Consider the following 12970-nt stretch of genomic DNA (forward strand, 5'->3'; position numbering starts at 1 on the left):
TATATATATTCTTTTTTGTTTAAAGTTTGATTTCTTTGTATTGATTAATTTTTGAATTTTTTAATATTTTTCTTTTAAAATTGTTATGATATTTGTTTTTGTTTAAAGTTTATAATAAATATCATAAATATTTGGTATTTAGCATATTAATTTCATGAGATTTTAGTTATTAGTCATGTGTTGTATATAAATTTACATATTTTTCATTAAAAATAAAAAAAAAAGTTATAACCCGACAACCCAACCCAACCCGAATTTTAAGGGTTGGGTTGGAAACTTTATTTGAATCATTTGGGTTACCAATCAAACCAACCCAAATTTTCGAGTTGGTCCAAAAAATACTTTCAAATTTAACCCAATCCAATCCATGTATACCCAACTCGTCCTTGTGTAGTGCTAAAACTTTGGAGAAAACTTTCAAAAGCCAATGCTTTATCCAACAATATCAAATAATAGAATCAAATCATAAGTTCAATTAAAATAATCGGCTGTGGCCTGCTAATTTTTAAATCTACCTTGGCTCAATATCTCTCTGTCATTCTTCTATACATATCGAAAGTTTCACTTATTCTTAAGATTATCTAATCCTTAATCTACTAACAAGTAAATAATAGATTTATTTGTTAGTATTTTTATTTATATTGGTGTTTGATTGATAGGTATTTATAAAAGATATAGTAGATATCCATTAAACTCTGATGTAAATGTGTCAAACCTTCTTATTTACAAATATATCGATGTAACGACAAATAGTTAAATCATCAAATACACGACAACGAATTAAAAAGAGAAGAGAAAATGGTGGAAAGAAAGTGAATTCAAAGTCTCAAAGTAATACTACCGTTTTATTATTTTTCTTTTAAAAAAAGTATAGGTCATCTCAACATGCATCGAGATCTCATTTGCTTGAGATATTGTCAGAAAACACGACATTGCTCTTCACGATATGTCAGTCTCGTGTGGATATCGTATTTCGCAGGATTCAAACTACCATAATAATCTAATAGATTTAAAAAAATAATAATAATTTGGAAATCCTAATATTGATTTTTTGGTTTTGATTTTTGAAATATAAAAGGAAATGTGGGTAGGAGTAGGACAAGATGGTGAAATGGCAGAAGTTGATTGGTTGGGATGAAGAGAAGTGGCAATGCTTGTTCGTGTTTGTTGATGGTGAGAATTAGAAAAGAGGGTGAAAGTGAAGAAATTCAATTCCTAAACTTTTATTTTTCTTTATTTTTCTTTCCTTTCCTATTAACTTCACCAGGGAGCGTTCCCCAATTTTTCTTCTTCGCAGACAAACGCACTCTCAGCGGCGAAGAAGCAACGGGAACATCTAATTTTCCCTTTTGAATCAAATCGGGCTGTGAGATGAGGAAAACAGGAGGAACCGAGAAGAAGAGGGTCAGAAGGCAATCAACTGCTGTTCAAAATGCTGCCAAAGATCCCAATTCCGATACCCCTCCTAGGGTTTGCCTTCTTTTTTCCTCTAACATTTTCATTTCCCCTCTAATTTTTTGTTTTCTGATCTGGGTTTTTATTGCCTTCACGAGAGGACATTTTTTTCAGTGTGATTCTTTGTTTGATTCTACGAAGACCCAATTGCCGTATCCTTGCCATATGGGCATTGATGTGTTTTTGGACATGTCTTCTTTGAATCTTTCTTTTGGATTCTTATATTTGTTCTTTTGCTTTTTTGACAATGATTGATGGACGTGAAGTTTTCATAATTTGATATTTGTGATTTGAAGTTCCTCAATCAGAAATGGGTGGTGGCGTGTGGCTGGAGGATTCATTAACTCTAGCACCCATTACCAAGATCGTGCTAGCGAGCATTCATTATTTTGGTTCCTTATTGAAGAAAAGAAAGAGAAAAGGAGTGATTAATGTGAATGAACTGCAAAAGGGTTTTTGTAGTTCTCAGTTTTGCAGCTTTGTACTGTAGGTAGATGAGCAACTAGAAGTTCAAATTGTAATAGTAAAATAGCCTGGGTCATAATGGATCAGATTTGCATTCTCCCGTGTGGGCGTTGTTAATTGTTATTTTATGGTTTGAATTTAGATAAGTATAACTTGTGAGGTTCCATCACTCTGAACCAATTGCAATTTGAGCGTAGTTTTATCTTTTAGTTACGAGAAATGAATTGTTATATGATTTGATTGTGCTGAAAGAAGCCATTATTTCTTCACATTGAATCTTCTTATTTTCTTTAGATTGACGAGAAACATCTTAAATTAGTGTGATGGTTATCAGGAAGATTATGAGAGTTGAAAGAGAGGATAAGGTAAAAATGCGTGTGTTTTTGTTTCTAATAAGTTCTATTAACCTCTATTTAGTATTGGATTCTGCTTCCTTTTGGCTATCAATTAGATTTTAGCTGTCTCCAATATTATGCTGAGTTAATAATCTGTGTGACTATCTGAGTATGATGAAGATTGAGGATGGTTTTGTTCATATTTCCGAATTTTAACTTTTCAAGAATTTTCAAGTTGCCGCAGGTCATGAATTGGTTGTTGGTGGTTCTACATTTTTTTTCCTTTTAAATCAGGATTTTAAATTTGTTTATTTCATTTTAGCTGTTGTGGTTATCTCACATGTATATCTTTAATCTTCAGAAACAAGCTGCAAAGAAGGATGTGTTTCAGTTGTTTGCTGAGAAAGTGAGAGACCACAAGGATTTAGAATCAAGATGGGCTGTTTTACAAGAAACACGTGTTGAGTATTTTAGAGGCAAGGATTTTGTTAGTTTTTTGAGAAATCATCCAGAGCTCAAGGATATTCTTGATTCAGATAAAAATTTGGAAACTGAAGATATTGGTAATGCATTGCTAAGTAAGAATCTCTTAGTTCGGTGTGATCGTGTGGTGAAAACTGTTCGTCCTGGAAAGAGAAAGTTGTCTACATGGCCAGCACATCTGGAGATATTCCCGGTGCAGACTTTTTTTATGCATTATGTATTTTTTTAAAGTTGGAGACCTCATCCCTTTTAAAAGAAGAAATAAGAAACCACCTTTCATTAGGAAAAAAAATGAAAGTTGCCACATGTAAAATAATACCTATTCAATAATTATGAAAAATCTTCATAACTACGAAGAGAAACATGAAATCTAGCAAGGGACTAGACATCTCTCACATCCCTTTTCAAGCCTCTAAAAACTTTATTGTTCCTCTCCTTCAAAGATCTTCTATAATGCACAAACACGAGCAAGCCATGCTTCTCCCTTAAATAGAGGATTTACTTGCTAATATGGATAAGTTTCTAAACTTAGCCTTCTTGATGCAAATCGCAAGCAATTGAGCAAGGAACTTAATTACCATCGTGTTCCATAAGTTAGTTTAATATCATATATTCATATTCTTTGACCATTTTCCAGGTTCTGAATGTGCAACTTACTCTTGCAGGATCAGCTGTTCTCTGAACAGGATGCCTTTTTTGCTTGGACATTTGTTAAGCGGAGGCCATTTTGGCAGACACTTCTTTCATTTTGTTGGCCTGTGTTGACTCTTGCAATTTGCTTGTTTCCTGTATATCCTCATCAGTGCAAGCTTTTGATACTTTACTCATGCGCTGGGGTTCTGCTTCTTATACTCTCACTTCTTTTATGTAGGTCATACAGCCCTTTTCACTGCCTTAATTTTGTGTTGTTTTTTTATATATCAATAAACCATTGATAAGGTTTGTTAATAACTTAATTTAGGGAGTGCTGCTTCTGAAGTATTATGGTAGGATTTTATCACAAAGTTATAAATGCATCTGCTTTTATTGGCTTTGTTGGTTGACCTTTCTTTTTTTCCTTTTTCTTTCTTTTCTTTTTATTTTTATTTTAAAATATTGTGAGTGATTGGGTGAGGTTTATGTGCATCTCGGCCATGGACTTTTTCTCCTTTTCGATATTTTTTTAGTCAACATTTTTTTGGGTCATTTTTGAGAAGTAGAATGCAGGGAAAACATAAATTCGTTATGTTTTAGAAATAAGAAGCGAGGAGCACAAATCTTCTGACCTCTTTAAGTTATTTCTCTAAGGATGAGGCAACATCATAAAGTAATCATTGTTGGATAGCTTGGGTGATAGTCAGCAAATGATTGCAACTCTTTCTAAATTCTTGATTGTTATTTATGGTAGCTTGGTTGGTCTTGGTTGATTTGTTATTTATTGTGGGTCTTCTTTTTACGTATACATGTAATATTCACTTCGCTAGCACAATAAAAGGTTCTCAATTATTTTAGGGTTTCCAATTGGCTTGAGTATTAGTAATTCATGTTTTGAATTGCTCAAGTAAATTGGAACTTCTTTAGCCTTTACTATCAGTTTGTGGTTCTTATCAAGTATGGCTTAGGAACTTTTATATCACCATACTTTCAAAATGCTTATGCTGCATCTTTTGGTCTTCAATAAAAACTTTTCTGGCAGGATTATTTCTTCCAGGCTCACAACAGTCTTACGTTTTCATTTAAATTTGTAGTGAGGGGAGCAGTATTTGGTTTATCGTACATTCTTCTGGGCAAACGGATGTGGTTTTTCCCCAATATTCTCGCAGAGGAAGCAACTTTGCGAGAACTATTCCGGTTTTGGCCAAGTAAAGATGAAGAAGAGAAACCAAAATGGACAACCAGACTTTTCTATGCACTGGTGGCTGTACTCATCATACTGCTGCTGAGGCACCATGCTCCCGATGAGGCTGCTAGAGCAAGGTTAGTATCATACCTTTCTAAACTTTCATACAACTAAAGATAGGGTAGAGAAGTATATAACAACAATCTTTTTAAGAAACGGCCCAGCAGTTTAGAATGTGGATCAGTTGCACTTTGGTGTAGCATAAGAAAATACAATTTGATAACCAACTGTTAACTGACTTGAAAGTTTCTGTTTCTTATGGGCATCTGCTCCATTTAATTTTCCACTTGCTTTCTGTTTTCGGTCACAAACTGCGTTGGCTAATGCAGATACCAAAAACGTGTATCGAATATCATCGATGATGTTCTCGAATGGTCACCAAGACTTGCCCTTTCTGGGATGATGGAGAAGCAGCAAACTGTGGTCAATGCCACAAATTCGGACCCCAACACGGCGGAGAACCCAACTAGTGACAGTACAGGTCCAGATTCTATCCCTGACCAACCTGAGCCCGAAATTATCGACAATGTAGAGCATTCTGATCAATATAATCATGATGGTGATCATACACATCAGTAGGTCTGTTGAATCTTTTGAGGAAGAGAAGAACTATGATAAACATGTTCCTATATGAGCTTTGTTTTATTATTATTATTATTATTTTTTGTTTAAAAACAGTTGGTTTTTGTTACTTATAACCTTTTTTAGGAGTCACATAAGTTGGTTTATATCTAAACTAAAGTGAGCTTTTTTTACTAAATTCTTCCTAATTTACACCACAAGTCATCTGAGTTGTGACATGTACATGTAAAACTTTTCTTTGAAATGCTTCCAATCAATCTGTACTTTTTTGTGGCAAATACCCAGGCAATCGATTTCAGTGTCGTTAGAACTTAGAGGTTGCTTCAACCTTGCCCCGATTTCGGTCGGCCCTTGCTGAGTCTCTCTTCTGTGGACCTGTCTTTCCAAATCCTTAGCTTGTGCTATTATCAAATGTCCAGATTTATCCCACTCTCCCAACGTCTCTTCAAGTTTCCCTCATACACATACATCATAGAAGGATCTCTTTTCTTGATGGATGAGGTATTGGGAATAAGAAACATTTTTAACAATCTGTTGAAGCTTGTTGAAGTTGTTTCCATGAAGTTTCTTTTCTCACACTAAAGGATCTAAAATGTGAGGGAGAGAACTTCAACAATCTGATGGAACAAGATAGCATATGTGGTAGGTTAACACTTGTGAACTTGTAAATGGTTTGTTCGACTTGATTTTGTCTGAGTTTTCATGCAAGGAACAATTTAGTCTTTGGACCTTAATTTGTAATATTATAGCCCTTGTATTTTTTTCTTTGGTAGCAATTTAGTCTCTACATCATAAGAAAAAATTTAATTCTTACTCTAAAAAATAGTGTTTGGACTTTTATGAGATTACTTTCAAATATAGGTTGAAAAACTTATTAAGGATCGCATATACTTAACTAAATTAAATTGTTTAAAATAAACGTTCACATTAAATTATTACATATTTGAAAATAATTGACCAAATTGTTGCAAATTAAATTACTTTCATGAAATGAATTAGAATTAGAATTAATTTTGTATTACAACATATTTCAGCTTCATAAATATTGCATTACAATGAAGTTCAGGTTGGAAACATTAATTTTGGAAAAATACATTTTCATTATAAAAAGAAAGTTCTCATTTCCCGGGAACTAAATTGTAACGTAGCCCATAAATAATTAAGAGATTTCACTCTATAGCATATTTTTTTTTTTTTTTTTCTGAAAAATAACTTATTAAAAACTAAATAACATGAAAAATCCTCACAAAGGATATAGGATATCCAACTAGAAATCAACCTCCCAATGGGCATCTTGCTCAACCTCAGCAAAAGGAGAAACTTGGGAAACAAAAATACAACAGTTCACGCTAGAAAATGGGTGACTGGATTATACAAGCTAAAAGAGACGACCCTAAGATGCTTGGCCAAGCACAAGAATGGGGTCTACCACATTCTTTAACTCAGTTAGATCGGCATCTAGATTTGTTAAGACCATGAGAGATACCTGTTGGGTCGACTCCACAATAGAGATTGACACGACCTAAGAGAATGAAAGATAAGCCAATTCGAAGTACGTATTTCTTAAAATATATTACGATAGAATAAAGATTGGATTTTGATTGTTCTATTTTTATTAAATGTTAAACTTCTTGGTGTATATAGAAATACTTATCTATATTATTTTATTTATAATTGATAACTACAACCAATTTTCCAAGGTGATATTGTGAACCTGATAAAAGTAAATAATGATTGAAAAAAAAAGGAATTTAGTTGATAATTTTAATTCAACTCTAAAACTCAAAAAGGTTCCTTGAATTCTCATGAACAATAATCTTCCAGATGGAGACTATCATTCTATTTTTCACTCATTACAACTCTTATAATATAAGAAAGCAAAATTTTTAATTTTTATTTTATTACGATTTTATTTCAGTAATTTTTTTGGACAATTTATTTAATATAAAAAATAATTTAAATTAAATTAAATCAACTGAAAAATATTAGAATAAACTTTTTATCCAAAGAATATAAACTAATTTTATCTGTACATGTAATCTAATACAAATATCTTAATTTGTAAACAAACCCATAAAAATTTGCGCAACTCATTTGGTAGATAAAAGAGAATAGTTAAGAATGTAAAATATTTAATAAAAATGTTGAATGGCCCATGAAATATTAAGAACAACATTGAGGCATCCTATTTCATGGAGTAAAAATTTTCAACCATTCCTTCCATAGAAACATCCTTGGGTGGCCTAAGAGAAACATGCTTTAACAGAAGTCACAGGACATATACACAGTGGCCATCAAAGCTAAAGGAAGACAAACTCCATCTATTTTTTTTACCAGAAAATAATAATTTGCATCAATAACCTGTCGACCTTGGATATTCAAATTTAAAATCTTTCAAGCTTAAGCTTTGTGCATCACAATCTCTATATCTATCCTAAGCTTTATGATTCATTTAGTTTCCACTCTGCTATATAATACAAGAGGTCAAAGTTTCCACTCCCTTAAGTCATCATAAACTCTGTACAAAAAGGCAAAAAAAGAGAATGGAATGAAGAAATCTCTTGGACTTTGAGGAATCCTTTGAAGCCATGAGATCCTGTAAGTCAAATATCATTCTACATTCCTTTTTCTTTTTCTTCAGAACAACAGAACAAAGCCAAGAATGATTTGCCGCCTGGCGTGTTGTGGCCAGGAATACTTTTAACAAACAAGCAATCAATCCCTCCCCATCAACCAATTTTGGCCATTGTCTTGGCATTCACCTCCAGTGGCTGATGCATGCTGCTACTCGGAGGCCCTGTTCGTCAAGGAGCTTCCATTCTGCTGTTCCGAACCCTCATTTAGGCGGTAACCACTCTCATTTACTTTATCCTTTCCATCAACTTCATTTTTCTTTGCAAAACGCCCTCCACTACTCCTTGACCTTCTTATGGCATGCTGGTGTCTAGACTCATGAAGGTATGGCTGTTGAATAAGAAAAGTGAGCGACATAACCCAAAAAAATAAAATGGAATTCTTTTTGCATATACTATGCGGGTGAGGTTAACTATAATTGATTCAGTGGTTGTAAAATAATAATAAGCATAAGCGTGTTTAAAATAACACCTGGGTGTCCATGTTTATTAACTAAGAAACTGGCAGTTGATTGATTGAACTTGTTTAAATAGCAAAAGAACAACAGCAGAACAATAACATGTCAATGAGTGTTACAAGTGTTACAAGATTTTAAATATGGTCCAGTATAAGCTACATCTATATCCCAATACTACCTATCAATATTGTCCATCAGAGCATATAAATCTTGCTTTGATAATTGCTTAAAAGATTACTCATCAAAATTCAGAAAGTCAAGCATCCCCCACCCCACACGCACACATACATGCACAAAAACAATCTAGTCCACCAAAAAGATACAAAATCCACCTTTCTGGCTTTTATCGACTTCTTCTCAGCCTCAGCTTTTGCACGTGCTTGCCTTCGCCTCAAAATTCCCTGGTATTGCTTTGCGTTCACAAAAACGGGGTCTTGTGCTATCTCAATGGGCAATGGCATTCTAGCATGTGGTCCTCCGACCATAGGATAGCCCTGTCCATGACAAAAATAAACTACAAAGCATGAAATTTTTTTTTCAGACATTGTGCAATGGAAGCGTCGGTGCTCTGTATTCTGAAGGTATATTGGACACAATAAATTATCACATCATACGTTCCTTTTAGGGTTTAGACAAAAAAATAAAGAAAGAAAAAAAAGAAAAAGAAAAGCAGCTTTCATTAAATAATTGAAAATTGAAGAACACAATGGAAAACCCCTTGACAAACTACACAGTGAGTAAAAAAATTTGAATGAAGTATAAATTTCAGAAGCATTGTCCTTTGAGCAAGCTAATCATGTTATGAAAAGCATTAGATGTAAAAGTGTACATCCTAATTCAAATCAACATTGACCACTCAACGGTCGATATAATATTTCATGAAACATTCACAAAAAGGGCCTTCGAAGTAAATGCAAAAATTTAACTGATGTATGACAACATTCATTCCACAGACTTAGAAGCACAAGCAGCATTTTTCAAGAAGTTGGACCAAAACCCTTTTGCACTGGGACTTGAAGTTCCATTTTTTAGTAGGGTCAAGAGTGCTACAGGTGTGAATGAAGTGTCATCTTGCATTTCATTTCAACGGTATGATAGATGAGCACAGCCAAGTAATGGCAAAGATTATGACAGTGAAACCAGTCTCTCGTATGTACGAAGTTGAGATAATTACATACCAAGGGCTGATGACCATAGAAGGCCATCATTCCTCCATAATATGGATCCTGATAAGGATTTGATGCACAAGCCTGCAACAGTATGTCAAGAAACACAAGAAATTATTCAATAATATAATATAAAATTGTAGCTTGACCTTTTCTTTTTTTGTTTTTTTTTTCCTTGTTTTTGGGAATCTTTAAATCTGAGACTAAAAGCACGAAAGCTGTAATAGTAAAGATAAAAGAATTTTCTAAGATTGGACGGTAATTGAACATACAATAGAGTGACCAACAAGTTCGAGTTGTGTAGACTGTGTCAGACATTCACCGTGCATTGCTGGCAAAGTGGATGAGACATGCTGCATCTTCTGAGCATCCTGTCTGTAGCTTCCCGCTGAAATCATTGAGATGTTATTGTTATTAGGGGACGTTAGGTGTTTTTTACAAAATAATAAAAAAAATAATAATTATTATAATTCATTGGTTTGTGAGTTTAAACATCCATATGAAAGTTTTCTTATCCTGCACGTTCCTCTGTTGCCTATTTTTAATAAGTAACAACATAGTAAAAATAAATCACAATATGGTAAACCTAATAGTTATAATTGTGCGTGGAATAGCTGCTTTAGAAAACCATCAAACACATATCCGAAAACAACCAACGGTCACTCTCTTGCTATATATTATTTTTCTTCTTCTTAAGAGAGTTTTCAGCAATAATTCTACCAAAGTTAACTTTTGACTTCAAAAGTTGTTCTCTCCATTTTCACAGAACACCTTCAAATAAGATAGATTCGATATTGTCAGACACAAAACAGTAAACCTCAATGACTGTGAGGTGCAAATTGGAGAGAGAACTTGCACTAATAAATATAGATTAAAGATGTACCAGAATGTGGAGATCCAGTAGCTTGCACTTCTTTGGAAACATCATCTTCTTCGTCATTTACATCATTATTAGACACAGATTGGCCATCATTTGACTCTGAACCACCATTAGGGAATTCAAGAGAAGTTGAACTGGAAGCATTTCCCCCAACCACAGGTAACGGAAAAGTATTGTACCCCATGCCACGCCACCAGGGTTCATAATAGATACTCGTCGATGGAGCACCATTTGGATCGAGCTGATTATTGGTTTCAGACTTTGACTGCATACCTTCAGACCCTTTGAAACAAACAGAAGAGCCTCAAGTTCTCAATTAGCACAGAGTAAATTTTGATACCAGTAGTTAAAAAAATAATAAAGATAATAATAAAATAGAGCACCATCTCCTATCTCCAGTTATAATTTAAGTATTATTCCATATTAATTCGAGTCTTAGATTCCAATATCATCCATTACCTGTTGTTTCGAGTTTTTTAATTTATGATTACTGTTAATTGAAAGCTAACACAAATCCTTATCACGGTTCAAAATGGAAGAACCCCATCTGACCTAATTATGCAGGTAGTTGGGGAGTTCTTAAGCTCTTTAGTCTCTTTCTTTAGGAAAAAGCTTTCTTCTCCCTCTACTTTATTTAGCAAGTGCAGGGAGTAAAAAGTAATTGCAACTGCAAGAGACATAAAAAAACCTAAACAAAAAAAGAACATATATTTCAGACCTGTACTATTACATCTATCCAATACCAATATTTTTCATGGTTCAATCCAGTACTATTACATCTTTTCAATGCCTTTTAACTAAATTGTTATCCACATGCCTTTTGTTTTATGCTATATGTAAGACTCGATTTAGATTCCTGGATGGTACACTCCCCCATCTTTCTCTCTCTCTCTCCCCCCCTCCCTCCTTCCTTTTCTTCCCTTCACATCTCTTAAAATTTAGGGTTAAATTCTCCCTAAAATTAATTTAACGATGCAGAACACATTCAGTTGGAGAGACAAAAAGGCAGAAAAAATCTGAAAACACAACTCAACAAAAAAAGTATTAACCAGTAACCACATCATATAGGAGCACATTTTTGCTATTCTACTAATACTTGTACTTGCTCTGCTATTCTACCCGAGCCTGGCTGAGGAAGAATTATGGAGCATAAAAACAAAAAAAATATGCTCACTGGATTTGTACAAAATGCATATCTTCCCACCAAAAAAAGCATACCAAATAAAGCTACCCCAGAATCCATTACAAGTTCAAACCCAAATTAATTAACAAAACCAATAAGGAAGACTAACTTATAGATCCCATTCTTACAATCAGTTAATAAACCAAATGAATGAACTAAGTAAAACATGAAAGATACATTCCCTAGAGAATTGATAAAGCTTCACCTTGCAATTAATAGAACTATTTCTCCTCGTTTTAAGATTCAACAGAACATAGTGCCAGGTCATACATACTTGGTGCATGATTAGAATTAAAATAAACAAAGTAGACAGAGAATTAATCTCAGGTAATATAACTTCAGTTCTGGACCCCCTTTCATATCGCATATAAGTTGTTAAAACAGAAACTAAGTACAAATATATTCATTCACTAAATTCCCATCAACAGCAAAATCTAGTTTCATAAGTTGAAAGTCTAAATTATTTCACCCACTGTGTTTCTAGTAACTCAAAAATGATGCAAAAAAGTGAACTAGCTAGAATCAGGTAATCTAGACACAGAAAAAAGTAACAAACAATTTTTCACTTTGTTTATCCATCATCATCTTCAAAATGCTTTATCCAGTTTCAAACCTGTGATCATCTGACACATGATTATTCAGTAACCTTACATAAACACCCAAACAAAAAAAAAAAAAAAAAAGAAGAAAAGATAAAACCCTTCAAATCCTCCCTAAAAGAAGCTGGAGTGCGAAGAAAAACAAAGAACCACAGGAATTCTCATCCATAACAGACATGAATCGGCTTTCAACTTCAATAACATAATCTCCAATTTCCTCAACAATCCCAAAACCAAAACTAAATCCTCAAAAAATCAATCAACCCACAAACCCAAAACCCGAAAAAGAGCAAAAAGAATCCCTAAAAAGGGAATTGCGCGAATACCCTAGAAATCAAACAGCAGATATACATACAGCCATAGAAAGGCAAAACAAAAACAAAATTGAGAAAAATAGCTTACCGTTAGAAATTGGAGCAACGTCCAAATGGAGAAAAGGGAAAAATCTGATGGGGGAGAAGAGAAATCGGAGAGAATTCAAAAATAATAATAATAATTTAAAGAGAAAAAAAAGTAGAAAAAGAAAAAGAGGGAGATTGAAATTTAATCCCTTTTGGTGAATTCCAAAAATGAAAAATTCTGAGTAGGAAGACTCTGTTTCAACTTTGAGGGTATTTAAATCACAAAGCTATTGGATATGATAATCTCACCTACTGTGGGACCTACCATAGCTATTTCACTCCTTTTCCCTTTGACACGTGGACGCTCCTCCACTTCTTTGGCTTTTTATATTGGACCAGAATCTTCTATGTTTTCTCCTTTTTTTTTTTAATCTGTTAATTTTTTTTTTTTTTTTTTTGGGAAGAAAGCATGAATTGAAACACTAAATCGAGTAGCGTTACAACCCTCTCA

At 33.7% G+C, this 12970-nt stretch overlaps 2 protein-coding genes across 4 annotated transcripts; one reads left to right on the plus strand and one right to left on the minus strand.

The window, feature by feature from the left end:
* Positions 1–1119: 1119 nt before the first annotated feature.
* On the plus strand, positions 1120–5477 carry LOC120071530. Of its 3 annotated transcripts, none has more exons than XM_039023857.1 (6): positions 1120–1173; positions 1298–1470; positions 2617–2931; positions 3404–3605; positions 4466–4694; positions 4947–5477. In XM_039023857.1, exons 2-6 carry the CDS (start codon positions 1372–1374, stop codon positions 5194–5196), a joined length of 1095 nt encoding a protein of 364 aa, XP_038879785.1. In that variant the 5' UTR covers positions 1120–1173; positions 1298–1371; the 3' UTR covers positions 5197–5477. The 3 variants fall into 3 exon arrangements, with proteins under 3 accessions (XP_038879785.1, XP_038879784.1, XP_038879786.1); XM_039023858.1 differs by lacking the exon at positions 1120–1173 and adding an exon at positions 2215–2285 and having other exon boundaries at positions 1216–1470; XM_039023856.1 differs by lacking the exon at positions 1120–1173 and having other exon boundaries at positions 1213–1470.
* Positions 5478–7495: 2018 nt separating this feature from the next.
* Positions 7496–12710, minus strand: LOC120071240 (nuclear transcription factor Y subunit A-1-like). Its single transcript, XM_039023396.1, has 6 exons — positions 12521–12710; positions 10340–10618; positions 9729–9844; positions 9469–9540; positions 8623–8784; positions 7496–8163 (listed from the first exon to the last, which is right to left on the minus strand). Exons 2-6 carry the CDS (start codon positions 10605–10607, stop codon positions 7984–7986), a joined length of 798 nt encoding a protein of 265 aa, XP_038879324.1. The 5' UTR covers positions 10608–10618; positions 12521–12710; the 3' UTR covers positions 7496–7983.
* Between the last annotated feature and the right edge of the window lie 260 nt (positions 12711–12970).

Source organism: Benincasa hispida, chromosome 2 (assembly GCF_009727055.1).
Source record: "Benincasa hispida cultivar B227 chromosome 2, ASM972705v1, whole genome shotgun sequence".
NCBI lineage: Eukaryota > Viridiplantae > Streptophyta > Magnoliopsida > Cucurbitales > Cucurbitaceae > Benincasa > Benincasa hispida.